The 17,586-nt window shown below is 41.5% G+C and overlaps 1 protein-coding gene across 6 annotated transcripts in view; it reads right to left on the bottom strand.

Annotated features, from left to right (window-relative positions):
- Positions 1-17,586, bottom strand: part of LOC128701797 (E3 ubiquitin-protein ligase TRIM37) — a 96,031-nt gene that overhangs the window by 47,731 nt on the left and 30,714 nt on the right. For all 6 annotated transcript variants that reach the window (XM_053795735.2, XM_053795720.2, XM_053795721.2 and 3 more), the window contains exons 2-3: positions 11,060-11,322; positions 3,902-4,112 (exon numbers count right to left, since the gene is read on the bottom strand). In XM_053795735.2, the coding sequence (XP_053651710.1) occupies positions 3,902-4,112; positions 11,060-11,322 (474 nt within the window). The remainder of the gene's footprint in view (positions 1-3,901; positions 4,113-11,059; positions 11,323-17,586) is intronic.

Here is a 17,586-nt window from a genome sequence, read left to right as displayed (position 1 = left end):
GGTGGTACAGCAGCAGCAGCAGCAGCAGACGATGCTACAGCAGCAGCAGCAGCAGCAGACGATGCTACAGCAGCAGCAGCAGACGATGCTACAGCAGCAACTGACGATGTTACAGCACCAGCAGACGATGCTACAGCAGCAGCAGCAGCAGCAGCAGACGATGCTACAGCAGCAGCAGACGGTACTACAGCAGCAGCAGCAGCTGACGGTGGTACAGCAGCAGCAGCAGCTGTACCACCAATAGTAGCGATGGTTGATTGGGGTTTATTATACAACCTGGCCAGCTCGGAGACAAGCACTCCACTTTCATACTTATCAATGATCTTTTTCTTCATCTCCAAAGTAATTCTCACCCTTACTGCTGTAGGGTTGGCACTAGAAGCTATCTTGGGGCCCATGGTCACTTATTTTCCAGAAAAAAATCACCAAAAACACTGTAATAATACGAAATGTTCCGATTGTATGCTTGGATGTTACCGCGGAGGCTGGCTGGTAAACAATGCCACCGGCGGCACATGTGACGCGTCTCGGACGAAGGCCGCTGAGCGGGTTTTTGTCCGCTATGCGGGGCAAAATTTTAGCGATCAAAGCGTCCGCTATGCGGATTGTCCGTTATGCAAGGCGTCCGTTATGCGGGGGTCCACTGTACATATATATATATATATATATGCAACTGATATATCGGATCATTATTTAGTTGTAGCTACAGTTAGAGTAAGAGGTAGATGGGAAAAGAGGAAGGTGGCAACAACAAGTAAGAGGGAGGTGAAAGTGTATAAACTAAGGGAGGAGGAAGTTTGGGGGAGATATATGCGGCTGTTGGCAGAAAGGTGGGCTAGTGCAAAGATGAGTAGTGGGGGGGGTTGAAGAGGGTTGGAATAGTTTTAAAAATGCAGTATTAGAATGTGGGGCAGAAGTTTGTGGTTATAGGAGGGTGGGGGCAGGTGGAAAGAGGAGTGATTGGTGGAATGATGAAGTAAAGGGTGTGATAAAAGAGAAAAAGGTAGCTTATGAGAGGTTTTTACAAAGCAGAAGTGTTATAAGAAGAGCAGAGTATATGGAGAGTAAAAGAAAGGTGAAGAGAGTAGTGAGAGAGTGCAAAAGGAGAGCAGATGAAAGAGTGGGAGAGGCACTGTCAAGAAATTTTAATGAAAATAAGAAAAAAATTTGGAGTGAGTTAAACAAGTTAAGAAAGCCTAGGGAACATATGGATTTGTCAGGTAAAAACAGAGTAGGGGAGTTAATAGATGGGGAGAGGGAGGTATTAGGTAGATGGCGAGAATATTTTGAGGAACTTTTAAATGTTGAGGAAGAAAGGGAGACGGTAATTTCATGCACTGCTCAGGGAGGTATACCATCTTTTAGGAGTGAAGAAGAGCAGAATGTAAGTGTGGGGGAGGTACGCGAGGCATTACGTAGAATGAAAGGGGGTAAAGCAGCTGGAACTGATGGGATCATGACAGAAATGTTAAAAGCAGGGGGGGATATAGTGTTGGAGTGGTTGGTACTTTTGTTTAATAAATGTATGAAAGAGGGAAAGGTACCTTGGGATTGGCGGAGAGCATGTATAGTCCCTTTATATAAAGGGAAAGGGGACAAAAGAGATTGTAAAAATTATAGAGGAATAAGTTTATTGAGTATACCAGGAAAAGTGTACAGTAGGGTTATAATTGAAAGAATTAGAGGCAAGACAGAATGTAGGATTGCAGATGAGCAAGGAGGTTTCAGAGTGGGTAGGGGATGTGTAGATCAAGTGTTTACATTGAAGCATATATGTGAACTGTATTTAGATAAAGGTAGGGAAGTTTTTATTGCATTTATGGATTTAGAAAAGGCATATGATAGAGTGGATAGGGGAGCAATGTGGCAGATGTTGCAAGTATATGGAATAGGTGGTAAGTTACTAAATGCTGTAAAGAGTTTTTATGAGGATAGTGAGGCTCAGGTTAGGGTGTGTAGAAGAGAGGGAGACTACTTCCCAGTAAAAGTAGGTCTTAGACAGGGATGTGTAATGTCACCATGGTTGTTTAATATATTTATAGATGGGGTTGTAAAAGAAGTAAATGCTAGAGTGTTCGGGAGAGGGGTGGGATTAAATTATGGGGAATCAAATTCAAAATGGGAATTAACACAGTTACTTTTTGCTGATGATACTGTGCTTATGGGAGATTCTAAAGAAAAATTGCAAAGGTTAGTGGATGAGTTTGGGAATGTGTGTAAAGGTAGAAAGTTGAAAGTGAACATAGAAAAGAGTAAGTGATGAGGGTATCAAATGATTTAGATAAAGAAAAATTGGATATCAAATTGGGGAGGAGGAGTATGGAAGAAGTGAATGTTTTCAGATACTTGGGAGTTGACGTGTCGGCGGATGGATTTATGAAGGATGAAGTTAATCATAGAACTGATGAGGGAAAAAAGGTGAGTGGTGCATTGAGGTATATGTGGAGTCAAAAAATGTTATCTATGGAGGCAAAGAAGGGAATGTATGAAAGTATAGTAGTACCAACACTCTTATATGGGTGTGAAGCTTGGGTGGTAAATGCAGCAGCGAGGAGATGGTTGGAGGCAGTGGAGATGTCCTGTCTAAGGGCAATGTGTGGTGTAAATATTATGCAGAAAATTCGGAGTGTGGAAATTAGGAAAAGGTGTGGAGTTAATAAAAGTATTAGTCAGAGGACAGAAGAGGGGTTGTTGAGATGGTTTGGTCATTTAGAGAGAATGGATCAAAGTAGAATGACATGGAAAGCATATAAATCTATAGGGGAAGGAAGGAAAGGTAGGGGTCGTCCTCGAAAGGGTTGGAGAGAGGGGATAAAGGAGGTTTTGTGGGCAAGGGGTTTGGACTTCCAGCAAGCGTGCGTGAGCGTGTTAGATAGGAGTGAATGGAGACGAATGGTACTTGGGACCTGACGATCTGTTGGAGTGTGAGCGGGGTAATATTTAGTGAAGGGATTCAGGGAAACCGGTTATTTTCATATAGTCGGACTCGAGTCCTGGAAATGGGAAGTACAATGCCTGCACTTTGAAGGAGGGGTTTGGGACATTGGCAGTTTGGAGGGATATGTTGTGTATCTTTATACGTATATGCTTCTAAACTGTTGTATTCTGAGCACCTCTGCAAAAACAGTGATTATGTGTGAGTGTGGTGAAAGTGTTGAATGATGATGAAAGCATTTTCTTTTTGGGGATTTTCTTTCTTTTTTGGGTCACCCTGCCTCGGTGGGAGACGGCCGACTTGTTGAAAAAAAAAAAAACATGTATGTCTAGTGTGACCTAAGTGTAAGTAGAAATAGCAAGACGTGCCTGAAATCTTGGATGTATAGGAGACAAAAAAGACACCAGCAATCCTATCATCGTTTAAAACAATTACAGAATTCAGTGACAGGCTTTTGTTTTACAGTACTGTCCTGCCAAGTGAGTGTGAAATGGGAACCTGTAATTGTTTTACATGATGGGAGGATTGCAGGTGTCTTTTTTTCTGTCTCAAACATGTAAGGTTTCAGGTACATCTTGCCACTTCTACTTACACTTAGGTCACACTACACATACAGGTACAATCATATATTACACACCCCTCTGGGTTTTATTCTATTTTCTTACTAGTTCTTGTTAATTTCCTCTTATCTCCATGGGAAAGTGGAACAGAATTCTCCTGCCATAAGCCATACATGTCATAAGAGGCGACTTAAATGCTGGGAACAAGGAGCTAGTAACCCCTTCTCATCACTAAATTTAAAAAGAGAAACTTCCGTTTTTTTTTTTTAGGTCACCCTGCCTCTGTGGGATATGGCCGGTTTCATAAAAAATACTTTAATAAAGTTTATTATGTCAGAATTGCCATGATCAAACATGAAAATATTTTTTTGCCTAAAAATAGTACTGTCTTATGTATAATTCTTACCACTTCCTGCACTAGAGATACCAGTTCATGCAATCTTCTTCTCAGCTGAGCTACTTCCTCTCTAATTTGTGTTATATGTTGTTCATATACTTCCTCTAGGGGCTTGAAGGTATGGCCTGAGTGTGTTCCACCCCAGAGTGCACACTGATGACATATACACTTCCCACATGTCCAACAGTATACACTTAATTTTTCTTGGTGTCGTTCACACCTGCAAAGAAACAAATTTAGTTTATCATAGTCACTATGCACACGACAAATACAATGGATTATTACAGGTTGACTATCACTAATTCGGCATCATTGGGACCTGTAGGGTGCTGGATTAGAGATTCTTCCGGATTACAGAGTGGTTAGGTTAGAATACACTTAAGCCAATGGCGATATTTATGCATCGGTGATTTCACCCAATTTACGCCCTATTTTTGGCCCATTCCATTGTTCCAGTCTACCAAGCTCATAGCTATTTTGCTAGTATTCCTTCTATTATTCTGTCGAGTGAGTACAAGAAACCGTGCAGCCATTTACTTATTTCAACTACCCAATGAAGTGGTCAGAAATCAATACTAATTTGGCCAATTTCACACAAATTTCAAGAAATGCCAGTTTCAAAATAGGGTCCAGAATAAACAATGCAGACATTCCTGGCACTAAAATAACAGTTTCTCTGTTCATTAGTCACATCTCCAGGCCCCTCTTATATTAAGCTTGCTTTCCATTTTGAATTTTTATTCACACAAAAAATAGAAGATTTACTGTTATGCAGACTACTGCATTATTGTAATAATTGTATAAATAATGTCAACCCATTCGTGACCACATATTAGACTGGCCAGTTGGACACACATTAAATGGTGACATCATTTATTTACTCTTGAACGTCTGCAAAAATCAAACATTTCTGCTACTTTGAGCTCAATTTCAAGGCATTTTCTTTAGTGAAACCAATCTAAATCATATCTATTTCTGTAATATATGTATCCTCCATTCTATCAACCATATAAATACACCTACCATCCGACTTACGACCGAGTTCGGTTCCGAGAAACCGGTCGTAAGTCGAAATGGAAGCAAGTTGAACTTTACTACTGAATATCAACATCACATTTTGCAAAAAGAACACGGTCGTAAGTCGAGTGATCGTAAGTCGAGCAGGTCCTAAGTCGGATGGTAGGTGTACATACAACCATAAAAACCATACGAAAATACACTGCAAAGTCAATGCTTTACACCAAAAATATGGTCGCAGTTTTTTTCTCATTATGCACTGCGTGCTGCAGGATTTTTTATATAGTGCACACTTACCACACAGACCTATTCTCTCACATGTAGGCCCAAATTTACCAGTCACAGTTTATCTGAGTGAGCTGAGCTCATGGCAACCAACAGTGGCTTCAAAGCCACCTTATCTTTTATGGACAATGTACGGTGTATGTGTTTTACACAATGAGAAGCATTTCTTTTATTCGTTGGAACCATGGCTAGGGCTAAAAGTGAGCAAGTTATAATAATAAATGGAGAAAAAGAAATTGGAATGACTTTTACAGCAAATAGTGCCACCAAACAGTAGTGGCAGGTTGGTGTGGCAACCCTAGAAATTTGAAATTATGCTAGCCAAAATTAGTGCCAGATTACTGATGGAACCAGATTACTGACTGCTGGATTAGTGATAGCCAACCTGCATTATTATATTTATGTAAAGTGCTAAACCCATGTGAATTAGCACAAGACATGGTGAAGACTTAATTCTCCATCTGCTGAACACAAGAATAGTGAGAGAATAGTGTAAGAATAAAGTAAGAATAGTGCATTGGTAAAATTGCTGATGCGTAATTAATTTTATGATGGCATGAAACTGATGTTGGTGCTGTTATCTTTGTCTGCTAAAAGGATAAGAAAATGGTAAAAGTTCATAACTTCTTTTTATTGCTTCATTTCATTCTGTGTGTATTTGTCCTGTCAGTGCATTTTGGTCTAAGTAATGAATTTCTCCACTAGAACATCACATTTGGACTGACGACTCTCTGATTTGAATACAGGTGCTGAGAGCATGGGCATGCATTCCTTTTTAAACCCTATGATTTAATACTATTATTTATGGAGTGGGCAAAATAATGAAATATAGTTTCATACTGTTCTCTCACGATTTTATCCCTTTTTATCTCATCATCTGTGTTTGAAACTCCTGTGCTTGTAAAATACTCCTAGTCTGCTTCCAATTTGGAATTCCTCAAAAAAAAAATTACAATATGTAAAAATCAGTGACCAGCACTGTCCAATAACAATACAAATCTTCGTTTTATGATGATGCATAAGTATTTATAGTTTAAGGTTGATCCAAAGACAATGACAAATATAAAGGAAAAAAATATGTTAACCTATATAGGAATCCTCTTTCTTGATAAACTTACCATTTATTAATCTGTTAGAATTATAAATACAGCACAGTAGGGCCCCGCTTTACGGTGTTTTGCCTTACGGTGTTCCACTAATACGCCGATGTCAAATTATGACCAAAATTTGCTATACGGCAAGCGGGCTTTCAAATATGGCGCACCCCACCCGGTTTGTTTACATTCTGCGTGACCACATCTATTATGTCTGGAAACTTTCCAAAATTTCAAGGGTTTTAAAGTTATTGTGTATTTTATATGTACTATGATAATTATGCTTATGTGTACCTGTACCTAAATATACTTACACACTGTGCTGGTGTGAAGGTACTCATTAAAATCGCTATGAGTCTCTCTAATCGTGATGCCAATACTTCGGAATAATAATCACTCTTGGGCACATTAAATGTCTTATTTTACATTAATACAGACATTTTCATTAGTCCATCTATGATATTTTCCTCAAAATTATATAAGAAACATGTCACATAGCATATAAATATGATACACTCACAGAATAAAAATTGATGTAAATATGAGATTTGTTTACAAAGTGGCTGTGTAGGTAGTGTCGGAAGAATTACGTTTTCTCTAGTCAAACACTGGGGGATAACTATAGAAAAATATTCCTTTCATATGCCTTCACTCTATATATAGCAATTCATGACCCTTGTGGGTTTAGTGCTTTTTTATGATAATAATAATAATAATATCATCTTAATTCACCCTAAAAATGGTGTGTTGCATGAGAATGAGAGTGTTGCTGTTTGTTTATTCTGTACTAACTTGTACACAATGCAAGAGTATTTGTATTGTGAGGTAATTAGTATTATAATACAAAAAATATTGTTAGGTAAAAGGTTTACAAACTCTTACAAACGTACGTGAATGAACTAAAAGTAGACATATTAATACATACGCATTTATTTCGCCTGACCAAGTGATCGCCCACTACCTGTTCAGTTTGTGTTCTTACATTGTCTGAACTCTGTATCTCGTTCTCTCTCTCATTTACTCTTTAACTAGTTGGCTCTCAATGAAGATGGCGTCTAAGCTCAGCTGTGATAAAAAGAGGAGTAGTAAGCCTCTTGCTTTAAGTGCCAAGTTAGAGGATGATGGTATGCCATTCTGATTTTATTCAATAAACACCCTGCCTCTCACCTCTCACACATTAATATTAATATTTTAAGGTAAGTAATAAGTGTACTACGTGTGTATCTTACCTTTTATTGTGTTTTTAATGTATTTATATTGCTAACTTAATATAAGTTAGTGTAAACTTGTTGTCTGGCATTTAATGCATATTTTGGTATAAACCTTGGTAATAAATGCACCACACAGACTAGCCGGCCACCTTGCCAAATACCTTTCAGCGCTTCTGGGCACCATCAGTCAAGCCCACCTCAAACACTCAGGTGACCTTCTCTCCTGAATTTCCAACCTGAATGTCAAAAACAAAAGCATGGCTTCCTTCGATGTAACAGCCCTCTTTACCAACGTTCCTACTGACGCTGCAATCAACATTCTGAGACAGAGGCTCACTGAAAACCACGACCTCCCTTTACCTCTTCTAGATTTCATCAATCTAGTGGAACTTTGTGTTAATTTCAACTTCTTCAAGTATCAGGACAACTGTTACAAACAATGCTTTGGGATGGCAATGGGCAGCCTGCTCAGTGCTGTGCTTGCCAACCTCTTCATGGAAAACCTGGAGACAGAGAAATTCAGCACCCTCATTCCCAACACCGTTACCTGGCTAAGATACGTTGATGATATATTGGTTTTCTATCCGAGACGTCTCAATATCCAGGCCCTTCTCAACAAGATCAATGCAGTTGAACCATCAATAAAGTTTACACTTGAACTCGAAAATTATGGCAAACTTCCTTTCCTTGACGTTCTACTGTGCAGATCTCCCGACAGTGACAAACTTCTCTTCAAAGTGTATAGAAAACCTACCAACAAGGACGATCTTATACACTTTTATTCACACCAAGACACCCGCACTAAGAGAGGAGTCCTCATTGGCTTCTTCTTGAGAGCTCTTCGCATCTCCAGCCCTTGTTTTCTAGAAGAAGAATGCACTTACATAACACAAGCCTTTACACGTCTTCAGTTCCCATCTTTCTTCATCCGAGATTGCAGACTCAAGGCACAAGCTATCCTCAACAAACCGCCCATGGAACAGCCCCCTAAACAGTTCATAGTACTCCCATGTGGCGATGTTGCATCGAATACTCTCAGGGCACTTGCTATGAGTAACATCAACGTTTCCACCATAAACACATCATCTATCAAAGACCTCACTACGAAACGCAGCCCCACACCTCTAACTTCTACAGCAGGCGTCTACGCTATCCCCTGTGGGTTCTGTCCCAAGAAATATGTAGGCAAGACAGGCAGAGATCTTGCAGTCCGCCTGAATGAGCATCGAAATGCCTCTAACAGAGACGATGTAAGGTACGCATGTGTCCTCCACAGAGACTCCACGGGGAATTTGATGAACTGGAATGAGGCACAACTCGTTCTCACCGAACCAGACCTCAGACGCCAACGGTGCCTAGAAGCCTCACTAATCGCCGTCACCGACACTAGAACGCAACACTGGAAACTACAAAATTTCAAAAACATTGGCATACATGATACTTATGCAGCACCAACCCAACAACACAGGAGTCACGTGATTTCATCGTCTACCCGTCCTCATCATAGGCAGAGGTTGTTTTTGATAAGGACCTGCCTCGCATGGTCCAGTAGGCCTTCTACAGTGTTCCTCCATTCTTATGTTCTTATGACATTCCTCAGGTCACGTGCGTCACACCTCACTCTCCGCCTATATATAATGTCTTCCTACCTCTGTATGTTAGAAGTGATCAAGGTCCCAGGACCGAAACGTTTTCTAATAAATGTGTTATAGTGTTTGCTTGCGTGTCTTTCTAAACCAATGCATATTTTATATGTGCTCTACTAATAATATTTGTGGACCTGTGTGGTAGCCGGGCGAAGGGACAACATTACGTTTTCTCTGGTCAGGCACCAGAGAAAACGTATATGAATCTGTTGGTTTAGAAAGACACGTAAGCAAACACTATAACATATTTATTAGAAAACGTTTCGGTCCTGGGACCTTAATCACTTCTAACACACAGAGGTAGAAAGACATTATATATATAGGCGGAGAGTGAGATGTGACGCACGTGACCTGAGGAATGTCGTAAGAACATAAGAATGGAGGAACACTGTAGAAGGCCTACTGGCCCATGCGAGGCAGGTCCTTATCAAAACAACCTCTACCTATGATGAGGACGGGTAGACGATGAAATCATGTGACTCCTGTGTTGTTGGGTTGGTGCTGCTTAAGTATCATGTATGCCAATGTTTTTGAAATTTTGTAGTTTCCAGTGTTGCGTTCTATAGTGTCGGTGACGGTGATAGAACGCAACACTGGAAACTACAAAATTTCAAAAACATTGGCATACATGATACTTAAGCAGCACCAACCCAACAACACAGGAGTCACATGATTTCATCGTCTACCCGTCCTCATCATAGGTAGAGGTTGTTTTGATAAGGACCTGCCTTGCATGGGCCAGTAGGCCTTCTACAGTGTTCCTCCATTCTTATGTTCTTATGACATTCCTCAGGTCACGTGCGTCACATATCACTCTCCGCCTATATATATAATGTCTTTCTACCTCTGTATGTTAGAAGTGATCAAGGTCCCAGGACCGAAACGTTTTCTAATAAATATGTTATAGTGTTTGCTTACGTGTCTTTCTAAACCAACTTGTCTGTATTTATTACCAAGGTTTATACCATATGAATCTGTGTTTGGCCCAGCCACTCCCCCACTCCGTTTTTTGTTTACAATTTTTGGCATGAATTATTCATTACTTCTCCCTTTGTTTGTGATGGCATCTAAAGGTATTTGTTAGAAACGATTAAATTCAGTGAACAAGGTATGTCAATACTAATAATATGGCTCTGGGCCACAGTGTAGGTAGCCAGCTACACCTACTGGCTACCTACACTAATTTCCTACAAATAAAGACGTAGTACTACTCACCTCTCTTCCTACATTAAGAGTACACATATTTTAAGGAAAATACTGCATGTACTGTATGTGTATTTTAACTCTCTGGGCTGTTTTAAATATCATATATTAAGTATGAGACGGGGAGCCAGGGCTACCTACACCTGACTTCCTACAAATAAGTACTACTCACCTCTCACTCTACATTAAGATTACAAATACTCTAACCCTTAAACTGTCCAAACGTAGATCTACGTTCACGTGCATAGCGCTCCGGCCTTGATTTTCCTCATTTGAAAGCATGTAAAAAGAAAACGTAGGTCTACGTTCGGAGCCTGCCGCATGTCAACGTATATCTACATGTGGATAGTTTAAGGGTTAAGATAAGTAATGAATGTACTGTGTATGTATTTTACTTTTTGTGTTTTTAATGTCTAGTTCTATTACTGACTTAATATAATTTAGTGTAAACTTGTTGTCTTTCATTTATATGCATTTATAAATGATAAAATGGCGTTCTGCTTTCCGGCGATGTCTGCTTTCCGGCGATAGCCTGGAACCTAATCCGCCGTATAAGTGGGGCCCTACTGTATATTAATTTTATTAATATTAAGTGTAAAACTCATACCAAATTATACTGCAAAATTTTCATTTGTAAAAAGGCAACACCCAAGGTTGAATTTATCTTCAAGAATGCAAAAATAAACTGAAAGAGAAGGAAGCACAACTTACTTGTCTTTATCAGTGTCTGGTGGTGGAGGCCTAACCCCTGCCTGCTGCAATGTGTCCAACTGCTGGGTCACCTCCTCTACCCACCGGCAATTGACTAACTCGTGGAGGTGCAAGTTGGCTCTGCAGTGTGGACACTGAGGCCGTTGCTCCGTTAGCCAGCGCCGAATACAGAGGTAGCAGCACAACTTTGAGCAGTGAGGGCAAAGGTGGGCATCCTGGAGCTTCTCCATACAGATGAAGCAACGGAACACCTCAGCCAGGCTCTGTGGGCATGAAGACTCCTGTCATTACTGTGATACATACACTGAATTACTATACAGGTACCATACTTTGTAGTAAAACTATCTGCTGTATAAATATACAGTGGAACCCTGATTTCATACCTACTCCATTCCAGAAGGTCATTCTAAATTCGAAAAGTGCGAAATCTGAAGTAATATTTCCCACACAAAATAATGTAAATACAATTAATCAGTTTCAGACACTCAAAAATATTAAAAAAAAAAAAAATACATTTTTTAAAGAATAAGTATAGTTTTACATACAGAAAACAATGAGAAATAAATAAAAAGCACTAATGAAATGGACAAATGAACCTGAAGACTCTTGTTGGCATATGGGGAAGAAGAGTTTATTGTTTGGAGACAGGACAAAATACTTAAATATGATGCTAATATCAACTCTATGGCTTATTTATCTATCACAATTCATCTAATATGACATAATATACAATATTAATAACATAGAAACATGTACAAGAATGGTATACAATACCGACAAGATGAAATTAAGACACGTGTGCAACATCTGGGTATCTTTATTGTAGACGTTTCGCCATCCAGTAGCTTTATCAATACAAATTCCAGGACATAACTTGAAGGCAGTGGAACTATGTACAGAAGATGAGGTAATCAGTCCCTCAACCTAGCAGTAGGTGCGAAGAGCACCATAGTATGGAGATTCTGAAGCAGAAGCAAGGCACCTGACGCTTTGGGTAGGACCTACTTCCACTAGGGAAAACCGCACTACCAGTGACAATGCCCTCGTCTGGTACCCGTCCCATTTCCACCTGACGTTACTATATAAGTGTCAGGTGCCTTGCTTCTGCTTCAGAATCTCTACGACTATGGTGCTCTTCGCACCTACTGCTAGGTTGAGGGACTGATTACCTCATCTTCTGTACATAGTTCCACTGCCTTCAAGTTATGTCCTGGAATTTGTATTGATAAAGCCACTGGATGGCGAAACGTCTACAATAAAGATACCCAGATGTTGCACATGTGTCTTAATTTCAACACAGAAACATGATATATACTCTAGAATGAATAAAATATGTCATTAGGAATGTGACTAGTGGTGGTGGTGTTGTGGGGGTTATCAGGGCCACTGACAGCATAAGCCGTATAGTGGTAGTGGTGGCAGCGGCAGCTCCCACCACAATTAAACACGCTACTAGTCACAGTGAAACACCACTAGTCACACAGAAACCATGTACGTAATTTATAAATAAGGAATATTGTATAAAAACATAATAGAGAATGTAAAGAAATAAAGTGGTTATTGTGGAGAATGTAAAGAAATAAAGTGGTTATTGAGATGCTGGCAGAGGTTTAAGATGGTGGAAGATACACAGGGCAGCATATGATGTCAGTGGCCCTATATACCTCCAACAACATTGGAAGATTTACTTTCATGTCATCCTTTTTCTATTGCTTAATTGCTTAACTTACTTGCTACACCGTTAATGCTACACTTTATTGCTGGCTGGCACTATAGCCTTTATCGACTCCTGCTGCTTTAGTATCATACATATTGTAGAATCTCTGAACAAGGCATTCTCCCCTCTCTCTCAGCCTTTTACCAAAAGACTGGCACTAGGAACTTTCTTTGGGCCCATGGTGGCTTATTTCTCAGTCACAATCAATAAACAAGCACAAAAATTGCAAAATATTTCAGATGAATGGTCACTCAACCAGTGACAGAATGGTCACTCAACCAGTGGGTGGATGCGTCTTATACATGCGATTCCTGGGACAAGGTCCGAAATTCAAGGCAAAATTTCGCACAAAAAAAAAAGTGTCTGAAATCCGAAAAGTCCAATATCCAGTGCATGCGAAATCCAGGGTTCCACTGTAGTATTATATTCGGTATCCAAAAATAAATTTTTATTATCCAATGTGTATACAGTAGACCTTTATATTACATGGTAGCTACGTTCCTGAAAATGCTGTGTTAGGTAAATCCATGTTAGATAAATGAAGGACTTATGGGAAAAATAGGGTTATGTTCCTGGGAGCCCCAAAAAAAGTCAAACAACTTTTTTTTAGACATCCAGATCTTACAATATTATTATTATTATAATAAAAAAGAAGCGCTAAGCCACAAGGGCTATACAGCGCTGCAGGGTAGGGAAGGAAGCAAGGGAATTGGATGGCAGAAGGGAGGGGGGATGATCAGCAGGTTACAGAAAACAGCGGGGCAGGGGATAGTACGGGGGTAGAGGGTAGCAAGAGATTCAAGTAGAAAGGGCTGAAAGTATCAGAATTTGTGAAGTAAGTCAGTCGTTGTCAAAAAGTCAATGAGAGAGTCCGGATGAAAGGTGGGTCCATCAGCGAGAAGGGAAGGTAAAGAGAGAGCAGCGGGGCGAAGACGACGACAGAGGTAAATTCTGCGTGCTCGTTGATAAAGTGGGCAGTCCAACAGAATGTGGCTGACTGATAATGGAGCTTGGCAATTCTCACAGAGAGGAGCAAGACGCCTCTCCATGAGATATCCATGAGTAAGACGAGTATGGCCAATGCGAAGACGGGAGAGAGTAGTCTCCCAACCTCGACACTGGTGATAAGAAGACGGCCAGTAACCTATACTCGGTTTAATAGACTGAAGTTTGTTGCCGAGCATAGTAGACCAACGTTGTTGCCAACGGGTGTGAAGGTGGGAAGATATTACAGCAAAATAGTCCGTACATGGAATACCTCTATAAGAAACTGGTAGGTCATGTACTGCTGACCGCGCAGCAGTGTCTGCCTGTTCATTGCCCTGTACGTCAACATGAGCAGGGACCCAACAAAAAACAATATCTTTATGCTTGGTAAAGATGCGGCGTAGCCAAAGTTGGATACGGAGGACTAAGGGGTGAGGTGTATCAAATTTTTGTATAGCCTGTAAAGCACTAAGGGAGTCTGAGACAACCACAAATGATGACACAGGCATAGATGCAATACGGATAAGTGCTGTAAGGATGGCATATAATTCAGCAGTAAAAATACTAGCCGAAGATAGTAAATGCCCTTGTACGACGCTGTCCGGAAACACTGCTGCGAATCCTACGCCGTCAGAAGACTTAGAGCCATCTGTGTACACAGCAATGGCATGAGAATGAGAGTGAAAGTGGTCAAGAAAAAGAGAGCGGGAAGCGACCGTAGACAGTTGGGCTTTCGAGCAAGGGAGGGAGAAAGAACAGACTCGAACAGCTGGAACTTCCCAGGAGGGTAGGGAAAAGTGAGATGCTACATGTACATAGAAAGGTGGTAGTTGAAGAGAAGACAAGAGCGAATGAAGGCGAAGAGAGAAGGGACGGAGTAAGCAGGGGCGGCGAACAAATAAAGAATGTCTACTAATATCAGTGACCATTCTATAAATGGAAGGATTGCGGAGATCATGAGAGCGTACATAGTAGCGCAGGCAATGGGCATCACGGCGATCGGATAAGGATGGAACGTTCACTTCTGCATAGAGGCTTTCGACAGGGGAAGAGCGAAAAGCACCAAGGCATAAACGTAATCCTTGGTGATGAATGGGGTTAAGGCTAGAGAGAGTAGCAGGAGATGCCGCTGAATAGATCTGGTCACCATAATCAAGTTTCGATAAAATAAGGGTGGAATGTAGGTGAAGGAGGGTTCGACGATCAGCTCCCCACGAAAGATGAGCAAGGGTTTTAAGAAGGTTCAGCCGGCTGTGACAAGTTGCCTTCAGAGAGGTAATGTGAGGTTTCCAGGATAACCTACGATCAAAGAGGAGGCCCAGAAACTTGACTGTATCACGTTCAGGGATACGGGAGCCATAGAGGTACAAAGGATGATCGGAGATGACAGAGCGTCTAGTGAAAGTGATTTGGTGGGTTTTAGTGCTGGAAAATTTAAACCCATGCGTGGTGGCCCAATTGGAAACACGGTCGACTGCATGCTGGAGAGAAACTGTAAGGAGGTGACAGTCAGCGCCTGCACAGGCAATAGCGAAGTCATCAACATAGAGTGATGACCAAATATTTGATGGAAGACTAGAGGCCAAATCATTAATAGCAAGGAGAAAAAGTGTTGTGCTCAGAACACATCCCTGGGGGACACCTTCAGCTTGGATAAAGTCCGGGGAGAGCACATTATTAACCCGAACACGGAAATGCCTGTCAGTTAAAAAGTTCTTAAGGAAGGATGGTAGATTGCCTCGAAGGCCTAAGGAGTGGGCTTGGGCTAAAATATTATACCTCCAAGTTGTGTCATATGCCTTCTCAAGGTCAAAAAATATGGCAATAACTGAGTGGTTATTCGCAAAGGCATTACGAACATACGTATCCAAGCGCAGTAAGGGGTCTATGGTAGAACGTCCCTTACGAAAGCCATATTGGCGAGTGGAGAGACTGTTGTGTGTCTCTAAATACCACACTAAACGTCTATTTACTAGACGTTCCAATACTTTGCAAACTGCACTGGTAAGAGCAATGGGACGATAGTGGGAGGTTTCATGTCCCGTAGTGCCTGGTTTGCGGAAAGGGAGAACAATGGCGGATTTCCACAGCTGTGGAAGAACTCCTTGTGACCAAATAAGATTGTAAAGGCGTAATAGGACTGCAAGGGCTGACTGATGTAAATGTTGTAGCATACGAATATGAATGTCGTCAGGCCCAGCTGCCGATGATCGACAAGCTGAGAGTGTTGCCTCCAGTTCTTGAAGTGTAAAAGGCACATTATACTGTTCTTCTCTGAGAGAAGAAAAGTCCAAGGGTGCTAACTCTCTGGCAGACTTTGAGGAAAGAAATGAGGGGCATAGATGGAGTCCCTGAGAAATACGGACCAGATGATTGCCAATTTCATTGGCAACATCTAGTGGGTTTGCTATATCAACACCGGCAACCCGCAGAACAGGAGCCGGGTCAGGGGAATATTTACCACTCAGTTTTCGTACTTTTTTCCAGACTGCACTCATAGAGGAAGCAGAGGTGATGGTGGAGACATAATCTCGCCAGCAAGTGCGTTTAGCGTCACGGATGACACGGCGAGCGATCGCACGCTTCTGTTTAAAATCAAGGAGTCGCTCTGTGGTTCTATTGTACCGGTACCTGCCCCATGCAGCGCGTTTCAAACGTACTGCACGAGCACAAGCAGGAGACCACCAAGGCACGCATTTCTGAGAATGCCTGCCCGAAGTTTGGGGTATAGAATGAGAAGCTGCGGTGAAAACGGAGGACGAGAAGAGGTGTAAAAGCTCATCGATGGAGGACGAAGAAGGAACCTCTTTAAAAACAGTCAGGTGTGAGTAAAGGTTCCAATTTGCCCGATTAAATTGCCAGCGTGGGGTGCGAAGAGGTGGCGAATATGAAGGGGAAGTAAGAATGATTGGGAAATGATCACTGTCATGTAAGTCCGGGAGAACAGACCAAGTGAAGTCTAATGCGGCGGAGGAAGAGCAAACTGAGAGATCGATGCAAGAGAGAGTATGAGTCCGAGGATCAAAATGGGTGTGAGTACCTGTATTTAAAACATGGAGGGGGTGGGTGGCAAGAAAAGCCTCTAACTGAATTCCACGGGAATCACAGTGAGACCCCCCCCAGAGGAAATGGTGGGCATTAAAATCACCAAGTAACAGAATCGGTGGCGGTAATGACGAAACAAGGAAGGCAAAATCCGGAATAGATAATGCCCGAGAAGGAGAGAGATATAAAGAACAGAGCGTATACCACCTATGTAAGTGGATACGGGCTGCTGTGTAATGCAGCGAAGTATGAACAAATAGCTGATGGTACGGAATATCAGTGCGGAGAAGAAGGGCACTTTCATTAAAGGTCCCATCAGGAAAAGGATCTGAAGAATACAATAAATTATAGCCTGAGATGTGAGAAATAACAGCAGAGTGTAATTTTGGTTCCTGTAAGCAAACACCAACAGGGGAAAACTGGGAGAGTAACATCTGAAGCTCACCCCGATTACCCCTGAGGCCGCGTATATTCCACTGTAAAAAGGCCATGATTGGCAATGATAAAGATACTTGAAATCCGCAGGTAAGGGTTCCTACGGACTAGAAGGGTTAGAAAAGTCCACATGCGGAGGCAGTGGAAAATGTTCAAGCAGCGAAGGAACGGTGCGCTGTGAAGAAAGGAGTTGCGCAGATGGAGCAGAGGAGAGAGAAAGAGCGGAAGGTGGATCAGTGTCCATTGATGGTTTGATCTCTGCAATATATTCAGAGATTGCTTCAAGTGTTTCGGAATTCAGAGATGTCGTATGGGAGACAATATTGGGAATGGTAGGGGGAGG

This window comes from Cherax quadricarinatus, chromosome 37, assembly GCF_038502225.1.
Source record: "Cherax quadricarinatus isolate ZL_2023a chromosome 37, ASM3850222v1, whole genome shotgun sequence".
NCBI lineage: Eukaryota > Metazoa > Arthropoda > Malacostraca > Decapoda > Parastacidae > Cherax > Cherax quadricarinatus.
Note: the sequence above shows the minus strand (reverse complement) of the source record. Positions and strands in the feature narration are given on the sequence as shown.